General features: G+C 31.2%; 1 protein-coding gene across 43 annotated transcripts in view; it reads right to left on the bottom strand.

The window, feature by feature from the left end:
- Positions 1 to 25,464, bottom strand: part of RIMS2 (regulating synaptic membrane exocytosis 2) — a 467,197-nt gene that overhangs the window by 144,078 nt on the left and 297,655 nt on the right. For 19 of the 43 annotated variants that reach the window (XM_045861580.1, XM_045861554.1, XM_045861533.1 and 16 more), the window contains 2 exons: positions 25,127 to 25,306; positions 24,115 to 24,224 (listed from right to left, as the gene is read on the bottom strand). In XM_045861580.1, coding sequence (XP_045717536.1) covers positions 24,115 to 24,224; positions 25,127 to 25,306 — 290 coding nt within the window. Of the gene's footprint in view, positions 1 to 23,298; positions 23,332 to 24,114; positions 24,225 to 25,126; positions 25,307 to 25,464 lie in introns of all 43 variants that reach the window. The other 24 variants (XM_045861553.1, XM_045861532.1, XM_045861535.1 and 21 more) reach the window with 3 other exon arrangements.

The raw sequence follows: 25,464 nt of genomic DNA, 5'->3' as shown, positions 1-25,464 counted from the left end.
TGATGGTGAATTGGTTAAGCTACTATGGGTTAGCAGAATCAGAAAAATAAAGTTAGTGTGGGGGAAAAAAAAGGATTCAAAAGTTTATAATTATTTGTGGACAGCCAATCCTGAACTCTGATGCTGAAGAAAGATACCATTAGTGAATACCATGTTACTTGCATGACCATATTGTTTAAGACATTACTGATTCCACTTAAGATCTATGAAAGATGCTTTTAAAAATTTTAGTTATTGTCTATAAAATAAAATTTAATTGAAAAATCTTCAAAAACAGCAATAAAAATAGTTTCAACAGATTTGATGCCCTCTAAATTTCCCAAATTGATCAGAGAACACATGAAAATAAAGTATGGTCACCAAGCCAATATTTCACTAAATTACTTTGGCACAGCAAATATTATCATAGCAATATTAAGGAGAGTAACACACTTAATAAAATTCATTATAAGAAGAGAAGTTGAAATATATGGCCTTATTTAAATATTAAAAACTCAAATTCACTTTCAATTTAGGCAAATTCTCTATAATCAAATTCCCTTGTAATGCTTATTAATTAAGAAAGTTCTTATAGACACCACATAACAGATCGTTGATGTTTCTATTCAAATTTGCCCATCCAGATCCAACATCTACTGTAACAGATATGGCACACATTTTGGAAACGCTATTTCCCCATTGCCAGTAGAACAGTTCAAAAGTCTTTTTATACAGTAATTTAAAGCAGAAAATGTATGCTAATTTCATCATCAAAATAAACTTATTCCAAAGATACAAGTGAGTTAGTACTGGTATGATTGACACAGATAAACAATGTAATACAAAACCAGAAATTTCCTATTTTAATTACCAACTTAGCTTTGAATCAGGTACCACAAAATTCTTAAATAAAAACACATTCACTTCTGTAATACTTCGATTGTAGTTTTTAGATGATTTATAGAAAATTATATCAATCTATACTTAGAATGTTGATATATTGGAATTATAACTCCTGAGGGTATTATTTCCTACAACAAACTTATCTCTTTTCCTGAATACTGAGAAAAATAAAAACATTCTGCTAGGAAAAAAGTACAAACATGACCAAAATTTCTTTTTTAGGAAAAAAGAGAAATGCTAGTATGAATTACAGAGAACTGCCAAAGGAACACATTTTGAAACTTAACAATGCATTTTTTATTATTATACAAGCACATCTTTGACCTCTTCAAAATTAGACACTAAATCTCATCATAATGATAGTACAACCCAGACCTGGTAATAGGATTGATCAGTAGGAAAATACTGTCCTCCTGAGATGCCTGTATACATTGTATGATATATGCCCTATTTCCTTTTCCCTCTTCAGTCCACCCACTTCTCAAAGAACAGACAAAAAAAGAATCACAGATATATAAATATCATAGGTTAGCTGAACTGTGTCATACCTGGCATTATTTCTTCTATGCAAAAGTTTTCTACAGACATTTATCATACTAATAAAATAGTTTCCTCACATGTTGAAATAAAATTGGCATAAATTGGATAAAATAACTGCTCACAAATATTCCATCTCTAAGAAAACATATTTTTGTAGAAAACAATAAATAAATGAAGTTTCTCTACCTAATATGTTCCTGTACCTTGGATTATTTTATAATGGCAGTGTAGCAATGTTTATATTATATGAATTAAAAAAATTGAAAATTCTTCTCAACCCTTTTATTAATTTATTATAGAGAATAAGTGAGACACAGAGAATTCAAGTGACTTACCCAAGGTCACAAACAAGTTCAGTGGCAGAACCAGAAATAGAACAGAGGTCTCCTGATTACCAGGTCAATTTTCTTTCTACTAGATGCTATATGACCCAATAAAAACATATGAAATAAAAGTCAAATAAGGAAAAAAACAAAAAATATTTTCTTGGTGATATTAGAATTTGACATTTTATTACATGGTACTTAATTAGAATATTTTTAAAAAGAGGTGCATGCTACAACTAGGCAAGTCATTCACCAATGCTATTACTCTTGTGAGAAATATGGTAATAATTAGTACTATTAATTCCATATTTTCAAAACTATACAAAATTTATATTGCACAAAAGGATGAAAATGAAAGATTTGGCAATGATCTCATTACTAAGTGAAAGTGCCTATTAAATCACTTCTCTATCACTTATGTGAATATGACCCATTAATAGATCTTAAATAATCTTATATAAAAATGATTTAACTTTAATTAGTAGATTTAATACTCATTTAAATAATAAAATCTCAATGTATAACCTACAGTTATATCAAATATATTTATTTCTTTTTCCTCTTTATTGAATTTATTGGGGTGACACTGGTTAACAAAATTACAGGTTTCAGGTGCACAGTCCTACATCACATCATCTATACACTACATTGTGTGTTCATCACCCCAAGTCAACTCTCCATCCATCACCCTTTATGCCCCCTGTACCCTCGTCCACCTATCTCCACCCTTCCTCCCTCCAAGCCATTACCACACTGTTGTCCATGTCCATGATTTCTTTCTCTCTTTTTAAAAATTTTTTGCCCAATCCTTCCACTCTCATCACCCTGCCCCTCCACCTCAACAGCTGTCAGCTTGCTCTATGAGTCTGTCCCTATTTTGCTTGTTAGTTCATTTTGTTCATTAATGCCAAAAATATATTTTAAATGTTCTTGGACTTTTTGTCTTTCTTGTGGTTACAGTTTTTATTATATACTATTTGTATTAAAACAGCCTTTTAAAAACAGAAACATAGTCAACTAATACCATTTAAATAGCCATATCTTTAATTTAAATAGTAATAAAATATAAAGACTTATTTCACAAATATTGTTGTAATGAATCACAGACTTCAGTGAAATGTAAGAAGTTAAGATTACCTCTTCTTAACACCCTACTCTTCCTTTAATCCTTTCTCTGCTACAAACATTCTGCTTTTCAGTGCTGTTAATGGCAGTTCCAGTGAGAACTCTCCAATGGTTCATTTAACCAATAACCAGTTAGAGGGATTAAGGATAGTAAAAGTATAACCTCCCGTTGGTGTCCATTACTGTCACAATTATGGCTGGACCTTAATTTTAGACTTAGGAATTATAAAGACTTTGTAAAGAGAATGTACAATTTTGTGTGTTTTTTTCTTGCGGGGGGTGGGGCAGGGGTTCAGAGCAGAGGGCTGATCCTATGATATGAACTACAAAAGAGAAATAAAATATTTTCAGATAATATGCTGAAATAGATGGCACTTATAAAATATAATGAATAACAAACATCATTTCATAACTTATAGTTATTTTTTAACAAATATTTTTAAATGTAAGATACTGTCAAGGTGCAATCTACATGAAAAGAATGTGCCTTTAATCAACTGAAGAAGTGTAACATTTTATATATATGAAAGCTGTCTGTGTTAGTCATTAAAATAAAAACAGTATACTGAAGGTAAACTCATACATAAAATAATTATTTTCATTAAGATATTTGATTAGTTCATGAGAATATAATGTCAGATTTTATATAATTTTGTGTGAATCAAAAATTTCCCCTGCCAATGTAATGTATTAAATATTATATTTCAACTGAACACATAAAACTTAAGCAAAAATAATAATCTGTAATCAACTTAATTTAAAAGGGCATATACAAGGAGTGTGTTTATCCATAAGCATCGTTTTTAAACAAGCATGTATGATATTATTTGAAACGTTGTTGATTTGGCTAATGTTCCCATTTATCAATATTTACAACAGACATATAATTGGTTTTATTATTAGATTTAATTGTACTGGAGTAAACATATGACCTAAGGAGTAAGGAGCAAGCACTCATTAAAAAGATTTCTGAAAATGAAACAGAAGCCTCAGGTCTTTAAGTGTATATTAGAACTTTTGATATAATTAAAAGCTGATTATATTATGAGGGCTTTTTAAGGTCACAGCAGTCTCAGAATGTTTACCTTGGGGGCAGGAGATACCTTTAAAAATGAAGCCTAAATAAGTATCTACTGTATTTTGCAGTATATCATGTGCACCCACATCTCTGTGTGCATTGTACATGGGACGATTATACTCATTACTATAGCCATAGCATATAATCATTATACCCATGTATAATGTGCATCCTTATTTCTCCCTCAAAAATTTGAGCAAAATGTGCACATTATACACAGAAAAATATGGCATTTAGTAGGAGACCCTCAATGATACAAAGATCAGGATACACCTAGAATATAAAAACAAAATGTTTACCAAGTTTATTGATTTCAAACTAAAACTTCTCTATTGAGACAAAAATCTGTTGAAAAATACCTCAGTCCAAGTATTTGAATTTATTTTTAAACTAATTAAAAGTTTCCATAATTTGTTAGCAACCACAAAATTATTGAACATTCATAATAAATTATACCCATTAAAATAAGCAAAGTATAATATTTTTAAAGCTCACTAAAAAGTTTATCTTTTAAATTTCTTCATTCTTCTTCTTAGCTGCGCTTTTTCTGATTCTATTCTTGAAGTCTGATATATAATGCAAGTTTAAACCCAGAAGAAAAATAGAGTATGTATTGAAGGAATTTAAAATAATTGATTTTCAAACTATAGCACACAATTTATCATAAAAATAGACAGTCACTAGAGTATAATTTTGGCCTTATAAACTTATCTGTATGTTCAGAGGAACCTGAACCAACTTTAAATGAACAATTAAACTCATAAGTCATGAATTTCACTTCATTTTCAAGAAAATATGCTTGCTAACAAATGCTATGCTTATGTCTAAGGGTAACAGTAGTATTTAGTTACAAAATTCTATCAGTTAATATGTGTTGTTTAAAATATTTGTTTTGTTTTAGATCACATTTTTCTATAAAAAATTAAAATACATTCATTCTACAGCAATCCAGAAATAATTTAAAATTCCCAACCTGCTAATATTGACCTGGAACAAACTTAATTATTTTTTCCAGGTAGATGGTTTAGAGTAGCATCTAATTAGAAGACTAATTTAGAATACTGATTACACTGGAATAAATTGTTTCTACTTTTAAGATATATCAAACTATCCAAGAATAAAAGAAAATGGAAGTCCACTACTTCAAAATTCAACAAAAAACTTTTAAGCATAAAATTCACTAATAAAGAACACCTCTGAATATTTACTTTTCCTTAAGATAAATTTTATAAAGTAAAATTTCAAAAGTAGAACTAAGAAAAAAATTCCCCACATTCTCCAAAGTCACAGATCCATACAGAATACAACATAGAAAAGTCCACGTTGAGAAAAGTTAAAGATTAATATATTGACTAAGTCATATAATGCCAAATCTAGGGGTTTATGCACAGAAGTTGTTTTAGTAAGTAGAACACAACTCATTACTTTGAATATTTTCTATTTCCAAAATACCATGCAGTCATACGGTAACTGAGCAAAGTGTTTCCCTTTTTCTAAAAAACTGAGGAATTTTTCAGAAAAACAGGTTTTCCAGACAAGATGCAGCAAGGTAAGCAGCACTGCGACGGTTTGCCACAATGACAGGAAGGGCAGCTAAGTCAATACAGGATTGTCCTAAATACAGCGCAACTTACACTTAGCAAATAACAAATGAAAGTGATAGTCCTTTTATAAACAGGAGCAATTAATCATCAAACATACTAGAAATCATTTAAATTATATCTCAAAGTAGATTCTTAACTATTTAGTTCCAAATGTTTCCCATTTTAGAGGAACTGAGAAACTGTATCAGTTCTAAAACATTCCATCAATCTAATTGAAGTTAGCTTTCTAACCAGACTTTTTTGTAAGATGAGTTTGAGAAAAATATAAAATAAAATATTTTATGTACAAATATGCTCTTTTCTCATACATATTTTTAACTACTATAAGAACGGGTAAACTCAAAGTGCAAATTATAATACAATTCAATATTAAAATTGTTTCAATGTTTACCAACACTGCATTATTACAGACCATAGCATTCTAGTTTAGAATCAGATTGCTCGTTGAAAAAAATAAACAACAGATTTGCCATGCTCATATATCCCTGATTTGCATTAAAAATATTTTGTTAACTTCATGTCCAAAACAAAATCTAATTCATACCACATGAAGAAGACATTTTGTGATTTACTTATTATAAACATTATTCATAAGACCTGGGGTTTAAAATCATTTGGTTTTAAATAAGCCTATATTTTATGCTCACACCAAAGATGTCAATATGATAAATATCATTATTTTTCCCAAAGAAAATAAATCACCTCCTTTACTGATTATCCTCTTAAGGCAGCCTAGTTCACAGATCTCAAGATCCTTCCTCAAAATAAGCAGATATATTTTCTAGTCTATACGCCATTTAGACCTTCAGTTCTATAGCGTATATTTAAAATAAAAGTGTCAAATGAATTTTTTTACTGTTAGTATACATCCTAAAAATGGCAAAATTCTCAGGTATTGTTCTTGCATAGACCTGCATAACACAGCAATGGAAAAAGAAAATATATGATAGTGATACAGAGTAAACTGCATATCATGTTTGGGTTTAAATCCTTCCAAACTTTTCTAATACCACAAGTTCAACTAAAATAATCCTCTGATTAAAACTCATTGACAGCTAATGAAAGATAACCTTTTAGATTTCAGTAAATGAAAATTGTTTTACATACTAATTATAATGGAGATTTTTGAGATCATAGATGTAATTAAATACAAAATAAAGAATGCCTCCAAACACATCTCCGTAAAGCCCAAGTTCCTAAACACGTTACTGAAATGTATTACCTTCCCTGATGCCACACTATTTTCCTCCCATTATTTCACTCCAAAGTTTCAATAATTAAGAATATTCTTGGCACATCCTACCTTTATTTTAGGAATAAACAATAATATTTATGGAAAACTAAAATTTAACATAGCACTTATAGCCTCAGGATACTGCATACTTACTCATCACATTAAGGCTTTGAATATCCAGGAATCTCCTAGTATATAGGAAAATGCACAATTGGCAAAATAGAAAAATCTGTAAACATTTTAAACCATAACATTAAGATATTCTAATTACATTAATTTTCCTCTATTGCACACACAGTTTATTTAATTACAGGACCTAAATGATAAAAAAATATATATGCTATATATAAGAATACATAAATTAACATTACCTAAAGGAGATCATCTCCTTTTGTGAGATTTAAAAATATTTTCTAGCCAAACATTGCATTGTATCATAATTTTTATACACAATATAATTTATTTGCATAGATACATACGGCCACACACATATTCATGTAATCAGACATGAGGGCAAACAGGACAAACAAATAAATAATAGCCTATGATTAGGGATAACCCACATCACAGAATATACCAAGGAGAGATTTTTACAGTAATGATATTCGTCATATAAATCACAACACGAAACCTAATTTTACATATACTTTGTGTACTTTTGAAATCACCTGAAATATACTAATATATAATATATAATAATAAATTACCTTTTCCAAATAAACTAAGTGATTTTTAATTGAAGATCTGGAAAAACATGTAAGATATGTTCTTACAAATTTAAGAGTTATTTAAATTCTCCATACAAAATTCAATTTATTTTAGTAAAATTTCAATATGTAACTGTTTCACTAGAAGAGAATTCACAATTTAAGGCCTTTTCACTATGGTATTTTTCCTTTTCCAGACTTGTGGGATGTAATACTTTTTCTCAAAGCACCCTATCACTGTTGTAGTAACTCAATCATTTGTATAATTATTGTCAAATTATGCATTTTTACAGAATGTAAACTCTATGAGGGCATTTGTTGCATCTATCTTGTCTATTCCAATAACTCTGTGCCGACGACAATGCCTGGCATATAATGGGATAACAACTAGTATTCATTAATAAATTAATTTATACACTGGCAGATTTTAAAATACAGGTTTTTAAAGATCTAACAGGAAATAAATTGCCACAGAAAAGTACATTAACACTGTTACTATAGATTCATCCATTTTAATATTGTTATCAGAAACTCCATTTGCATTCTAAAATTTTGAATGAAGTTTTTGATGGACTCTCTCTCATTCAATTACTAATTAAAAGCAATACTGATTACCCAGTTCACTATGTTATTAGCACTTTGCTTCTCTTCCTTTTACTCCTGGTTCAAGCTTTTGTCTTCTACTAATCATATCTCTCCAAACAAAAGAAGGGAGAGGAAAATAAAGTCATTTCATTTCAATTCATTGGTGGAATTAATGGTTTGAAGAGATTCTATTAAATTCACATGTTATGCTGTTATTCCTTAATTGCTGCTGGCAATATTTTTAACTTCAGAAGTTGTAAATAAATCATTACCAATGTGATATAATACCTTAACAGCATTTGAAATGAAAAATAAGAAATGGTTTACAAACAAAATTTAAACAATATATTGAGCTTAATATACTACTTTTTAAAAAGCCAAGTGTCTCCTCATTAAGATACTTTAATTTGAGTCAAAATGTTCAAATATATAAATGACCATTTGTGCCTATATTTGTCATTTTTCCTAAAGAAGTACTGTTAATAAAAAAATAATTGTTCTTTTCAAAATGTGTAGAATTATTTTAAATACATTTTGAAATAAAGTGTTCACCACTCTAATCTAAATAGGCGCTACAAACTAAGTTCACACCAAAATGAGAAAAACGGGATGCAAGCACACACATATTTAAAAAGCATGAAATGCCATGCTTATCCTCTCATGCTTTCAGTGGTTTTCCAAATCCTGACAAACCTGGCTCAGATTGGTGTTTCTTTTGCGGCAATGGTATGTCATCAATTACTGTACCATTCACCTTTTTCTGTTCGTCTTCCCATGTAACTTCTAGTACAAACAACAAAAACATAATCAGAGCTTGTAAGAAACATTAGATAGGGTTCACAATGAGAATCTAAAAACACTTCAGGTAATTTTAAAAAGATTTTCCTCTAAATTCTCCCATAAATTTTCAGTAATACATAGTTAATGTTTTAAATATATAAATGTAACATTTGAATTTTGTAAAATGGAGTTCAAAAACCCAAAGCACTAAAATGTATTTCCAATAAAATAAGTGGGGTGAAGATATGAAGAAAATGATCATGAAACTGATTTGACAAATACATTTTTTCTTAGTTGATATCAGTAATATTAAATTATTTTAGAAATGAACATTTTGCTAAACTTTGCTTTCTGTGGTAAATTGAAATGTATATATGAAATTAAAACCCATAAATTCCATACCTATCAAGAGAAATTAGATTTTAATATATAAGATAAAATGACTACTTTACTACCATATTTAGTACTTTCATTAAATGACAAAAGTTTATGTGCTATGGGATATGGTTTCAAAAAATTAGTAATAGTTTGGTATCCCCCAATGTGAGTTACTTGGCTTATTTAAGATTACTTAGAATTATTTGTAGTATGACATATGCTCATTAATTCAACAATATATATTCAGCAACTATGATAATCCAGGCATGTGTAGGCAATGGGGAAAAAATAACTATTAAAATAAGTAAACATCTATTCTCTCACAAAGTGTATATTCTAGTAAGGGAGGTAGCTGTGTGTTTATTTGGGGAGAGGGCAGTATATGCAGAAGAACAACAGCACTTGCAAATATCCTGAGGGGGAGCATGTCTAACATGTTCTAGGAAAGCATTGTTGATTTGAATGGGAGATCTCCATGGCTAAGGCAGAGTGAACAAAGAGAAAGTAGTAGAAGACAAGATTAACAGGCAAGATTTGGAAGCAACCCAAGTGCCCATTGGTAGATGAGTGGATAAAACAACTATGATACATTCACGTAATGGAATACAACTCAGCCATAAAAAAGAAGATCTTGCCCTTTGCTACAGCATGAATAGACCTGGAGAACATTACCCTAAGTAAAATAAGCCAGTCAGAGAAAGACAAATACCATATGATTTCACTCATATGTGGAATCCAATAAACAAACTGAACTAACAGGAAAACAGAGAGACTCAGAGAGAGCAGGCTGACAGCTCTGTGATGGGGTGTGGTTAGGGGGTGGAGGGATCAAGCCAAAAAAAAAAAGACTCAGACCACAGTGTGGTGACTGAAGGGGACAGAGGGGTGGTGGAACAGGGTACGTGGGGGATAAATGGTAATGGGAAAATATAACAAAAAAGGCAAGGAAATGGGGAGTGGGGATTACAGATCATTACAGATCAGTCGGGGTTACAAGGCAGGGTCTTGTAGGTCATGCATCATATCAAAAGGTTCACTGGTTACCATTTAATCTTACTCTCATAGTAGCATTCATAAACACTTAAATATACACTTGCCTATATTTTTATTCACATCTTTCTAAGGCTATACTCTAAGTCAAACAGATGGTTACTACCTACCTACATTTTTATCTCTGGTAGGTACCTTATCCACCTCTTTGCCCATAAGTAATGAAAAACTAACATTTTATAATATTAAGCCAAAAACATAACTAGGAAGATGAAATCACCGTCAAAAATGAAAAAAAAATGTTGTATTGAAACATTAAACAATTATGAGTACAGTTACTATTTTTTTTAAGCACAAGAAACCTTTTGAATTAAAACCAAACTAATCCCACCACCATTAAAGTAGAAGATACAGAAATTAGGGTGACTGGAGCCGGCATGCACCAATTTGAAATGCATGGTTCAGTGAGCCCCCGAGCTTGGAGAGAAGAAACAGTCACTCTGCCTCTTGGCCACTTCTACAGTACGTTCCACCTCCAGGACACACTACTACTTTGGGTTACTTATATTGCTAAAATTGAACGCAGTAAGTACAGTACAAGGTTGTCCCTTTCTTAGACTTTAAATAAATGCTGTTAATAATAAGACTCTTTATACTGGTCCAACATCAATCCCTACTCCAAAAAAAACAAAAACAAATTTCTTGCAGTGGGAGTATTACAGTGACACCTGGGTGTGTAGCTGACACCCCAATTTTCTAATTAGTAAATAACCTGGTAAAGATGCAATACAGGATTTCTAAATGGTAACCAGTCTGGATAAAGACGTTATATTTCAGTCAATTGTTAGTGGAAAGAGAAATCTTAAAACCTTTAAGGAATACACAACTTTTCTGGTAAATTCCAAGACTCTAGTACAGCCTTCTTTAAGTTATGAGAACAAGGAAATCATCTGTTCCTTAATCAAAGTTAATCTGTAGTAACATACACAAAAAACCTAACAGACCAATTTTCCCATGTTAGGGAAAATAAGAAGCTCATTAATAATAAAGTACTTTTAAATTTTGAATGACCTGCACTTTTGATTACCTACCTCCCAAAAAACTCCCAAATATGAAAGATTTTACAGCTATTACAAAGTTGTTCAAAATCAAATTTTCTAAAATCCTACATATCTGTCATTATGAAAACTGTTTCACGTTTCATCATTTGATCAAGTTAGTGGTGTTCCAAAAATAGAAGGCATGCCACCCCTTGAAACAAGGTAGAGCCTATAGAGCAGAAATGGCTTGTTTTGAAATGGTTCGGTCTATCTGTAAATTGGAAGAAAGCATCTTCTGAAGTGTGAAGAAAAATTCCTTAATACATAACATTAAAAATTTTTAAACACTTTCACTGAGTTGACCAACATTTAGTTGAATATAAATTTATAGTTATTTCTCTTGTATTAACAGTGAGATTAGTAAATATTTGTTGAAAATATTATGTGCCAGTGACAAAAAAGTCCCATAGCCATAAATTTACACACACCAGCCAAAACAACAAAAAAGAAGACTAAGATCAAGGCTATCAGTGATTGATAGAAAAGGCAATAGATATTTTGCCAGTCTGAGCTGGGAGTGATGGATTTTAGGAACATGTCTGCCTTTATCTAGGTGCATAACATCAGGCAGGTTTCATAGCCCCTCTGGCCTCTACTCTGTTATAAGTGAAGGGAGAAACTTGGTCTTGAAAATTTCTAAGGTTATTTCTACCCTGAAATTACAGACTTGCTCTTGCTTATGATTCTAGAATGATTAGTCAGATTTTGTGGAAGAGGATCTATACCCAAGATGAAATTAAGACACTTAGCATTTAGAAGATTTCCCAGAAGTTCTAAATGTGGCTATTATTAAACCACATATCAAAACACATGTTCTATTTTAGAACAGAATTAAAATCATAAAAAGAACAGAACTGACTACCCAATTATTAATTCATTTATCACTCTAAAAAAACAATGTTAAGAGCTACCCATACCTCAGTCTCTCTGAATTTATATTGTAGGTCATACAATTGAAATGAAACATTTAAAGTAATTAAAAGCAACCTAGTTTTGTATCAGAAAAAAGTTCAAATTGTTTGAAAGTTGCTTTAGTTACCTTAAACAAAAATAGCAAAAATACCACTGAGCAAGACAGTCTTTTGTATGAGAGGACTATTGTGGTAATCTTAAAAATAAAAGTTTTCTTACTATTAAATGCTAAAGATCTTAAAATTAAAATCTAAGTATATAAGTATAAAATAAAAAGTAAAAATTAGAGATGTATAATGTAATTTAATTGGTAAGATTACTTTGAAAGAATATATATCAAAGTCTTCAGATACAAATGATGAACTCATTCAGGTACAGGAAAAAAGTTTGTTCTAGGGGATAAATTTTTTCACCAATATTTTTATTGAGTATTTTAAAAATGCATGTAGTAAATATTCAGTTGTAAATTTAATTTGTAGATAGAAAAGGTAAAACATTAATTTAATACATATTAATTTGAAGAACAATTTTACTCATTTAGACTTAACTTTGAGGTGAACTTTTAAAATGATATTTTAATAAACTTACATTCCTACAAAATAACTATATACCAGCTAGTCTTCATTACTTACACCATCTAACACTATGAATCCAAAGAGAACAAATTCCTGTATTAGCAAGATTACATTTATATAACACTATATGTTTCAATGTGTTTTCACATAGAGCATCATATTTGATTCTATAAAGCACAGAAAGGACCTTTATCAGGTTATGTCTACAGGTAAGAAAAAAAAGCTGATTAATAAGGATAAGAACTGAATAGTCATACTAGTTTACAAACAATTTCACATGAATTACCTCATTTGATTCTCAAAGGAACATACTGAAAATGAAAGAACTATGCTAAGATTCCTTTTCTCAGATGAACTAACTTGGATCAAGGGCCCAGAGTCACACTGTCGGTACATAGCAAAGGCAGGCCCTGAGCTACAGTTCTGAAACCTGTGCTCCTTCTCTAGCACCACACCACCTTCTGAGCCTGTGTTAGTTATTTCCAACAACAAACAGAAGATGGCTTTAGAATTGTACTTAGGAAGTCAACCATGAAAAGGCTTGAACAATGGTGAAAGTCTGCAGAAAGGAATGAGGAAAGGGGTTCTTTTCTGAATAAATTTGCCAATTAAGGCTTTGGACATACAGAAAAAATAAAGTGAGCAAAAGGGGAAAAACGTAAAATCAGGAGGCATGGGCTCCAGGAAGGATAGGAAAGGCTAGGAAAAAAATTAGAAAATATTTGTTTAATAAGAACTTACCATAACTTCTACAATCGATTCACTTAGTCTTATGGATTTGACAGGAGACAGAAAATTTAAAATCCATTTGTTCCTCTTTATTATAGTCTCTGCTCTAGTTCGGGCCATCATATAGTGGAATACTGAAACACGTAATGGTCACGTGCCCTCAGTCTCCTGTCTCACACGTCCATCTTGCTCACTGGCACCGAGTTACTATTCTATAACACAGATGTAAATGAATGCTCATCCTGCTCAAAAACATATGATAAATCCCTGGCCATTTTAAAGGATCCCTCAATCTTTTCTAGATTAATTTTGGTTAAATGGTCACTGGTCTAAGTTGGCAGAGAATGCTGTATTGAAGAAACATCTACCAATGCCACTATAAAATCCATTCCTACTCAGGTATTAATCCAATTAGGGAATTAAGACATGGGCACCAGTGCTCTCCTCATTCTAGAAGCATTCATGAGAATACAAAGGCAGCAAAACAAAGCCTGGATGCATTCTTCCATGCCAAATGCTATCCTACTCCTCAAATGCCCATAGAAGCAAGGATCCATGACAAAGACTGTCAAAATTGCTTTATTACTTTTGGTTCCTTGGTAATCTGTTTCTCCCCCCCCCCCACCTTCTTCCACTCTTCCTTTCTCCCTTCCTTTCTCCCTTCCTCCCTCCCTCCCTCCCTCCCCCCCTTCCTTCCTTCCTTCCTTCCTTCCTTTCTCTCTTATTTCTTATTTATAAGGTTATCTACATTTGAAATAATGTAGAATTGAGGCTTAAAGGAAGAAAATATTTTTGCTTTAGTCTCATATGTATCTTTAGGGACAAGACTTTTTAATAGGCACTATGGTAGGGTTTAGTCTATAATCCCAACAAATTAGGAGGCTGTATCTATTAAGTTTCTAAAACCAACAAAAGAAACAATAATAAAAACATAAATAATAAACTGGAAACAAAACTAGTTGAGACTTTAGACATTATCAGCCACATATTCCAAAACACTTAGTTTTGTGTTAAAATCATTACGGAAGAGAAGCTGAGGTCCACAAAAATTAAAAGCCTTGAGGGGTCATAAACTTGGGAGCAGAACTGAGTTTATGACCCAAGTATTGACTTTCAGTGTAATTCTCATTGAAAAGTCCTAATGATTTAAACCAGCAATTTTCAACCTTTTTCATCTCATGGCACAAATAAACTAATTACTAAAATTCTGTGGCAAACCAAAAAATATATTATATTGTTTACCAGTCTGACAAAAAAAATTGGTATAATTTTGATTCATTCACACCAAATGGCTATTGTGTTGGCTGTTGATATTATTTTATTTGGCATTCTAAGGGGAAAAAGCTCAGTGCCCAAGGTTAAATAGTCAGGTATTGCATGTTTTAAAAACCCATGCAGCACCCCAGTTGAAAATCACTGATTAAACAGTTCTGTTACTTACAGAAAAGTACTCTAAGTATTTTCATATTGACTTTTTACACATGTATTGAAACATGTACAATTGTATTAGCACATTATGCAATACCTTATATTGCCATCCAATTCAACTTATTTCCCCAAAGTGTTGTTTCTTATGCGAGCTCCTTGATCAAGAGTACTCTTTTCCTAAAAACTACTAAACAATATGTATTGAATAATTGGTTCAGGGGGATAAGTATAATCAAGTTTAATTTGACTTCAAATCTAAAGTTTTCAGATTGGGTGTTAAAAATAAAAAATTACAGCAAGACACCACTAAGAAATAATAGCAATGATAATAATACATATAGTACTTGTTATGTGACAAGTACTGTTCTAGGCAATTTAAATGTAACAACTTATTTTATTTTTATTATTTTTTAAGATTTTATTTATTTTTAGAGAGAGGGACAGGTAAGGAGAAAGAGAGGGAGAGAAACATCAGTGTGTGGTTGCCTCTCGCATGCTCCACACTGGGGACCTGGCCCACAATCCAGGTATGTGCCCTGACTGGGAGTCGAACTGGTGACCCTTTGGTTCACAGGCCAGTGCTCAATCCACTGAGCCACGCTAGCCAGGGCACAAATGTAACAAATTATTTTAAAAAGGAAATATTTAGCTTGTCTACACAGCAAGTAATGTTATATATTTATAGTAAACTTGGGGCTAGTTCAAGGCAGAGTCTGTCATTTTCATCCTTCCAAGGTCACCAAGGTGCCTAGTGTTCTATCACATTGTTTAGCATCCCTTTCCTCACATCTAGCTTTCTCCTCTCCTGTGCTCTAACTTACCTGCCAGGAAGAGGTGTATGTGATTAACAGCTCAGGTCAATTCCCTCAGGAATATTTACATTTCAGTGTTCTGGAAAGCTTAAAGCTCTATATTATTAAAATAATTAAACCACTAGAGAATAATAGAATATAAAGTACTATAACAAGTAGTGGGAGAAATATTTGAGCTGAAAACCTACCCAAACCCCACTTGAAATGTACCTGCTCTTTATAAAATTAACTCTGAATATATTTCACAATCTTAAGACACTTTACATAACTGACAAGTTACAGAATAATTTTACCAGCTATGTTTTATTTGCTATCATATTATTATTGTTTTTTTGCGGGGGCTCCCCCAAAGGAGGGAATATATCTTATTCATCATTGCATCTTTAATTCCAACCTAGTATAATACATTGAAAAGAGCAGATAATGACTAAATTGCACTAAACCATTAGCTAATATCTAAAATAAAATAAATGGTTGAAACCCACACCAGGGGAATGCCATTGATCTGAAGAGGCATGAACATAAAACCCGGAGACTGTGAGTCAAGACCAGAGATCTGCTACTATGTGATTAGAGGAAGGTAATTATCCTCTGGAATTCTGCTCTTTATCAACAAAGGAAAGCAATTTTATTAAAAGATTTATAAGACACCTTCCAAATCTAAAAGTCTGGATTCTACATCTAGGAGCTAAGCCACAGAAGGCCAACTGATAGATTGGTAAACTACAGGCAGATGAATCGGGGCTAGGTGGCTCCACACAGGAAACTGGCAGGTATGAATTTAGGAGACAGAGACTGAACACAGCTTCCTTCACGTATTCTGTTCCCCTGACCTCCCCCCGACCACCCCGCAACTCTGGATCTTTATTTCTTTTCCACCTTTTACAGCCAGGCTTTTAAAGTTGTCTATAATCACTGTTTCCATTTTTCTCTTCTTTTAAATCCACTCTAAGAAGCCTTTTACTTCCTGTAACTCCTTCAAAAGCGCTAGTGCAGGTTAACACGATGATTTCCGATTTACTAGATCTAGAGATCATTTCACACTCCTGCTAATTCTCTCCTGCTTCAAGTACTTTAACTGTATTCAAAGTCGCTATACATGGTTTCCCTCCTATCTCTCTCCCTTTGCATTTTAAATGAGAAGAGAGGATGGTAGTAAACCCACCATTCAATCCAATGGTTGGGCATTTCTAACACATGGTTTCAGCTGGGACTCAGTTACCTTTTTGTTTTTTCTTTGAATACAGAGTAGATGTAGGAACAAGGTAACATCCTTTAAATCTCTGGAATTGTATTCATGATTTCACTGTGTGAGATTCGAAATAAACAGTAAATTTGTCTCTTCCAAAAGAAAACAGCAAGAATATATTAGATACCTTAGTTATAGGTAGACCTCAATCATAGGTAGATTACGAAAAGATCACACTAAGTAAAAACAAAAACATATATAAAACATAGAAAGTTCTCATCTTTCAAATTTTTATTCATTACTTCCCTTCTAGTCCAACTATATCACATATAGGGTTTGTCTACATAACAACAGAATGTTTTCAGGGGAGAGGATTTTGATATAAATCACAAAAAATAAATCAATAATGAGTGTGTGTGACTGAGGTACCAATAATCTTTGTCAATAGAACCTTTACTTGCAAAATCAAAGGAAACAGAAGACAGCAGAAAAGTCTAGAGGTGAAAAACTTAATGGTATTCAGGGCCAGCTAGATGTCAGAAAAACAAAACAAACAAACAAACAAACAAACAAACACCCTGCTGAGAGTACTTCATTAGTTAAAATTGTTAACTTAGTGACCATTTGAAGCAGATAACAGACTGATATATTTAAATGCACTTAAATATAAAATGGTATTAAATGTTCTTAAAACTTGTTGAATCCTAATAATTGACTGAACATTTAAGAGGATATAGTTACTATTTCAGATCACTGACATGTATTTAAGAACAAAGGAACATATTCTTTCATAAGTACTAAGCAAAAATTATTGTAGTCAAGAAATAGATAATAACGACAAATATGTAAATACACATTGAGAGCTCTTACATTTTTTGTTTTATAGACAATATTCATATTTTATAATGATTTAATTTTATTTATTTTGTTATATTATTTTTGCCTTTATAACATCCCAGCATGTTTTAAGAATTTTGTGCATGGGGGAATATTAATGTATAATTAGCACTCTACAATTAGAAAAATTATAAAATTATTTTAGTGCTAATTAGATCTTATATGTAACATTGTAGACATTATTTATAAAAGATTAAAACAGGGAACAAAAAATGTATTCAAGACTGAAGGACATTTCAACTACAATTCTAAAGCACAAAACTATTCATTTCTTGATTTGGCCCAAACAAGAGCAAACTATTATAGAGAAATTTTAGAATGTTGATTATTTTTATATAACAATTTTAAATGCTGACATTGTAAAATCAATGTGTGTGACTATATTTCATTACTAATCACTACAAAACATATAAAGTCCTACTTTTTTGACAAAACTTGGTTGTGATGGGTTACAGAATTAAGTCATCAATAGTTATAGGAAAACTAAATATAAGTATTAAAACAAATCCTCTTTTTTACTCATCTACACAATATATTAATAGAACTATGAAAAATCTACAAATATTTTAAAATTGTTTAATATTGTTGAACACATAAAGTCCATTTCCTTATCTACTTTAAAATTCTGCTTTAAGATATTTTTAGTTTAATTTTAAAACAATTTCTGAATTTAAAAAATATGTTGTAGTTTTGTAAATGCAGATAACATGACTATTACTGTTTTCCTCAGAATCTGATTCCTTAACATGACCAACAAAGCAAAACTTCTCATTTTAATGCCATCAATTTCAATAGAATAGGACTTTACCAGATTCTAATAATAAGGTAAGTATTTTAAAGACAAATTTCATATTCAGAAATATACTATTAAAAAAGGAGGCACATTTAATATTAAATAACTTACATTGGGACTGATACTTGTATTTTGCACATTTAACTTAAGAAAGCATATTCATGCACATCACATAAGTCAATATTGAGTGTTTAATATATAAAAAGGCACTATTAACTTCATATTACACTTGCCTTTTTTCCCATTATTAGGTGGGCTTGGTGTCTCTCCCTCATTGTCTTTATAACATTGAAAACAGACAATAGTGGTTAAGTATTAATACCATTAACAAGCCAAATAAAAATCAAGCACACCACAAAAGTCGACCTCACCCACTAGGGAAACCAATCCATGCACTAAACACGACATCCCACACTAATGAACACAAGAGTAAAGTACATCTTTCCTACCCTACAAGAAAAGTAATACAAATAAAATAAAATGAGGAACAATGAGTCATTTTATAAAGTTAGGAAGACTATAGTTACTTCTAATTTGAGAATTGATATAATTCACTAACTTAATTTTGAGAATAAGGTATAGGCGACAAACTGGCTCAACAAATGGGCTTCTTTGTCTTAATGAAGTTTAAAAAAAGTGTTATTACCTATTGTTGAAGTTCTGAAACTAACAATATCCTAAAAAACGACTTTACGGTGGAAGCTAATTCATAAACAGCATGAAACCTTTCACTATTAGCATGAACTAGTATAAAATATTTAGGAATGAGCAATATGAAAATAGTAACTGCACAGCTGAAGTAAAGTTCATTCTTACAGTATTCATAAGAATGTTATTCCTATGGCATTTCAGGAAAATGAAAGAGGGTGTCATTCTAGTAGTATACTAGAAATTCGTAAGAGAAATAGTTACACATATCTATAAACATGCATCTAAACTTGCCTTTGTTTTCATTATCAGAAGTATTCTGATGACTTTTCTCATCTGTATAACATTAAAAATAGTTACTGTTAATTAGCAACTGCAGCTTAAGAGGGCTTTGTCTTTTGCTACATACACCATTGAAAAATGCCTCCACGAAAACACAACCCATGCACAACTTACACAACAGTATTGCTTTCACACAATGTTAAAAGACAGGATAAAAGGAACATAAAATATAATTTATTATTCATGAATAAGAAATGATGATGGTATCTAAAGTTATTCTGAATTGTTCAATGAAATTTAATTTTTTTAAATGACAGCTTTGATAACTTTAGGATTTAAGTCTGAGCTTCAAGTGAAATAGTAAAAGTTGGATAAAAAAGTCTCTAAGTATATTTACTGATAATGTAATATTTTAACTTTTAAAATCCTTTCAAGAACATTCTGACAGAGAAAGTGGAAAAATTATGATATTTAAATATAATAGGGACTTAAAACACCAAATGAAATTGTCACCAAAACCATTTAGAAAGAGTACTCTCAGGAGGAAAATTATGACGGTCAACAAATATTAAAGCAATATTGAGTTGGGATGAAGAAAAGGACCCTATAGTTAATTGTTTCTATTTTAGGAATAAAAATTTATGGATAGAATGATGATAAGAGTGTTAAGAATTAAAATTTGGAATTTATACTCTGCTCTATATTTACTTGTAATTTGCCCCTACAAAATCAAAATTCCTGAAAGAGGAGGCGGGGATTTAAAGGTACCTTTACTCAGTGTAACACATGGTAAAATGTAGCATTTTAGTAGGTACTCAATATTTTTGAATAAAAAAGTGAACCGAATGTAAAGCTGGGGTAAAAGATAAGTGTAAATCGTTGTTAGAAGCATTGTCTATAATTTTAGTTTGATTAATCATTAGAAAAATGTTCAAATGGGTTAATTAAATATTCAATTAAGTTACCTAGATAGCTTATATAATATCTCTCCATTAAAAATTAGGTAATTTATTTTAAAATTAGTACTGAAAAATAATGTTCTTTTTATACACTTACAAATTTAAAACCTGTACACTTATAAATGTAAAATTTAAAAGTGAAAAGTCATACTTCTGTAACATTCAATTATTGAGTTCAGCACACAGACAGACCTGCCTGGACCTCTTCACCCTCCTTTTCTCCCCCCTGCTCTTCCACATGCCCAGTTTCTTCATTAACTTCTGTATTTGCACAAGTAAAAGTAAAAAAAAAAAAAAGATGAGATATGTATACTTATTACTCTTTGTATTACTCTTAAGTGAAACAAAACAAAACATTGCAAATTATTTATGATATATTAGTGATTATTAAAAGACTAACAGACAATTTTTAACAAGTTTCTGAAATGTTTTGGAATCAAAAAGTATACCTTAATAAATGATCATATTGTTGCCTTTTATAATGGCTTTGATTTATAAAAGAGAAATTGTGGCCCTTAAAATATTTTCAATATGTGAACACTGTGTAAAATGTACAAAAAACTTTGTCTATGAACTTGGTACATTTTTATAAAACTAAAATTACAAAATGCCACTATATCAAAATTAGGGGAAAATTTTAAAATATTAATAATGCCTTACAGTTGTCTAGTACATTATGCTTTCATTGTATTGCTCCTATTTTCTCTGGTTTTCAGACAAAGAGGGATGACTAACGTTTTACCACCATCAATATCAATATACATAAGGCTTTAAATTAGTTTAATTAACAGACTAAAATATAATCAAAACAAAAAGGTATTAAATTAGGAGTTGCTCAGTTTTTAGCCGTTGAACAGGATTAAATTACTTTTATTCCAAAATAATACAATTAAATTTCAACTTCTGATAACTTTTTAGAGACAATCTAAACCTAAGTTGATTTAGACTATCAATTAATAGTCTATTTTGGGTTATGTACTACCTTTAATTTCAGCTACAAGTTGAAGACTCCTAAAGAAATGTTATATATCTCCTTCATATATAAACTCACTAAGAAATTCACTTTGTGAATAAATTTAAAGCTAAAGAAAATTACATAACAATGTGTCTACTGATCTTCGTATCAACATTTATAAAAACACTGTTAAAATCATTTACAATTTTAAGCACAACAAACAAAAACCAAAAAATCCTTTCATTGCACACTGGAAAAGACAGGAGAGGTTTTGGCTCTCCTCTCTTATTTGTAAAACTGGAAAAGTCACAATCGGAGACATTAAAGGAAAACTGGTTTCAACAGACTCTATAGGGTAGAAGACAAATAGTAAATAGAATGTTGGCTGAGAAGCCCATTAAAAACTTCTCAATCCTGATTTTCAGTATCAATACTGGGTCAGTTTTCTGGTATATTTATTATTACAAAGTATGTACATACTCATATTTCAATAGACAATTGCTATAGAACATATTAAAATTGAATTCACAAAAAATTGTTATATAAAGTATGTTTCTGACTTCACATGCCATTAAATAACATCAAAATTCTACCTTGGAATAAAAAAATTGCATACATACTACACAACTTTCCTTCTAGAAAGTACTTCTAAAATTATATACCCCATTATAATGCAAATAATCGAGATGTATAGAAACGCTGCTAAAATCTTTTTATCAGGCCACATAACAGACCATGAGTCACTATAGCATTAAGCTGTTTAAAATCAAGGCACATAGCAAACAGAAATAACCACAAAATAGAAGCTGATAAATCATTCAACTACAACTAACAAGAACAAAACTTGTTCCAAGTTATATAAGGCAATAAAAGTATTGCTTTCCAAACGCAATGCAGTTGAAAATTTTTTACAAATAGGTTATAGAATATGAATTTGAATATAAATATTATAGAATGACAAGATTATTTTAGTGTGCTTTATACACTACCTGAAGTACCTTTTCAGTTTTTAAATAAATATTTCATGCATTCATTCAACAAATATTTATTGAGGGCCTATAATATACCATTCTTCTGCGTGCTGCAGATTATTTAAAAAATAAAAGTTAATTCTTTAAAGTTACAGAGTTGATCTCTGAGTTGTATAATTGGCAGAGAAATTTTTATAGTCCTAGTAAATGACATACCCTGTATCACGACTCAGTGTTTTCTGAGTCACAATGTACTGTGACAATGAATCTGTACCCATTTAACTTTGATATGCTGTGAGCAATCTTGCTACAACATGAAAATGATGGAGGAAATACAAACCACAATCACTATCTAATTCAACAACTTCCGTTTCTAGAAAGCCAGATCTAATCATTAAAAGATCATCATAAATACAAAATGAAATATATGATGATAACTATAACTAGACTAGGTGTGCATCCTCAACGACATAAACACAGACTGCAATTGATATCTTTGGTTAAAGTCTTGCAGAAAACATAGAATTCTGCTTAAAAGGCAAATTATATTTTTTTAAAAGAGAAAATTTTATCTCACCATTTAAAAGAAATTAAATTGTTTGCATTCTTACTTGACTGAATCAAAGAAATTTAACTCCTTGGCATAATTTCCAAGTAAAAGAAAAGACGAACAGTTTGCTAAAAATCATGAGACAAAATTATTTTGCTGTATATAAAACTATTCAACAGAAGAATATCAATTGCAGTGGGTTTATTTTTGCTTACAAAGCCCCCCAAAAAGGCTGTCAGCACAAAACAAACCCTCCTTAATGTACAGACCTTCATAAGGTTCTATCTCCTTGACTCCATTGTCTAGGAAAAACAAAATAAAAACAAAACAAAAAAGGGAACCAAAGCACAGGGGTTAAAAACAACAGAAATTTCCAAAGGTACAGAACGTATCAACTATTAAAGAAAAGTTAAATGGTGATTTAATTTTTTGGGGGCACTGCACATCCAATTATCACATAAAGGAACCATTTCAAAAATAACAATAAAAATTACTATATTCTATCATCACATGCTTTAAAGGTCCTTTAACTAACCAAGAATTTATAGATGTTTGGGGAGTATGTTCATCTGTGTGTAAGCAAATAATGCTTTTTATGCAAATATTTGAAAGTATTGAAATTATCAGTACAACATGCATCTTTCTTTGCATATTCATGATTACCTTTTTCTGGCACTCCAGTTTTGAGAAGGGTCACCACTGTTGTGCATCAGCTAACCAGTCCTTTGCAGTGTGTGAAAATTGATTTGGCTAGTTACTAATAAACTTTTTGTAACTATCAATAATTACATAAACTTAGTTGTAGCAAAAAAAATATCATACAACTGCTTATTAAATAAGAGCACTAAGTTTACTTTTAAAAATGTATTAAATCAAATGTGTAAAATGCACAAGATCAATAATTTAGGTTATTTTACCTGCAAATATTAGAATTTTAAATGCAAAATATATAATAATTACTGGCAAATGCAGCTAAGGCATTTAATTAATGAAAGAAGAAATCTAACAAAGGTAGTAAAAAAATCTTGATTCACCTTATGTTCCACGTGTATTTCCTATATGACATAATTAGAAATAAAACTTACTTCTCTCCAGTGTTCCCTTTGGTGGAAGTTGTGGAAGTTGCCGGCCCCTTCGTCCTGCCACTGGAGTGCTTGATGGGCTTGTCTGGACAGACCCAGTACGAGGATGAGACCTACAACACACACCATTAATATTCACTTTCAATAGAATGAGTTAAATACTTTAAATACATTTGGTTTATATGATAGCTGTATAAATGCAATTTTAAAAGAAGTTTGGCTGCTGATTAAAAGGTTAGGAAAGTAGACACAATATGGATATTTGGATGATTATCTAAATAGCCAAAGACATTTAAACTTTTGTGTAATATGTATACATACACAGATACATGCACAGAAATCCTACAGTTAAAATACATGGAATTATTAATGTAAATTAATATTCTATCTGTACAAAAGCAAGAGGAGAATTCTGCAGCTCAAAAAACAAAAGGTAATGCTTTACATTGTTTTCTCTCAGATTTCAAACTCTTAACTCTAAAATCTCTCCCTTGATCCAAAGAGATTTTTACTCAGGCTTATAACAGACATCCCTTTATTAGAAAATATCTGATGAAACTACAAATAAAACTCCAAATAATTCAAAATTTAGCTAAAGAAGACAATGATCAATATATGATATTAGTACTGATAAAAGAAACTAAAAATCTAGTTTATTTGCCATTATGATGACTATTCCAACAGTGATGTCTAATGAACACAAACAATTTCTCATTCTGTAGGAGAAGAACATGATAGTTATGAGGTGCATTATGTGGGGATTTACCCAGGACTCCTGATAAATGAGAAATCACAAAACAAATGCAGTCAGGACAGTTGTTAAACATTTTACAATGGTAGCCACACACTATTATATCCGCTGAATATAAATAGTGTGCTTACACTGAAAAGGTTAGTATCAACCGTTATTAGTGATCAGCCAGGGATGATAGAAGAGACCATTGAGCTGTTGGGAAAATAAAATGGTGTGTCGGTGAGGCACAGGGGAAGTTAGTCTGAGTGATGTATCTTTCACCTCGATAAGGCAGGTGAAGGAGGGGCAGATCTTCCCGTCATTAATGAAGGCATCGACCTCATGAGGTTTGTGTCGGGACGCTCAGTGGATCTGGAGCGGGTGGTGGTCCGCTCTAGCAGAGGCCGCTGTTCTGTTGATCTGGATCTGTGATATGGCTGTCTATCTGCTGCTTCACAATCCCTGAAACGTTAGTCAAAAAGCAGCTCAGTTGATCTTTTGTGCCCTTCTGCTGTTTGGTTATGATGCATTAAACTGATTTTGAAAAAAAGTAATTGCTTAAAGTCACTGAGTATGTAAGAAAAATTCTCTTCCCCAACATATTCTGAGAAAATTCTTAC

Source organism: Phyllostomus hastatus, unplaced genomic scaffold (assembly GCF_019186645.2).
Source record: "Phyllostomus hastatus isolate PE091 unplaced genomic scaffold, TTU_PhHast_1.1 phas_scaffold_21, whole genome shotgun sequence".
NCBI lineage: Eukaryota > Metazoa > Chordata > Mammalia > Chiroptera > Phyllostomidae > Phyllostomus > Phyllostomus hastatus.
The sequence above is the reverse complement of the archived record's forward strand: the minus strand, read 5'-3'. Positions and strand labels throughout refer to the sequence as shown.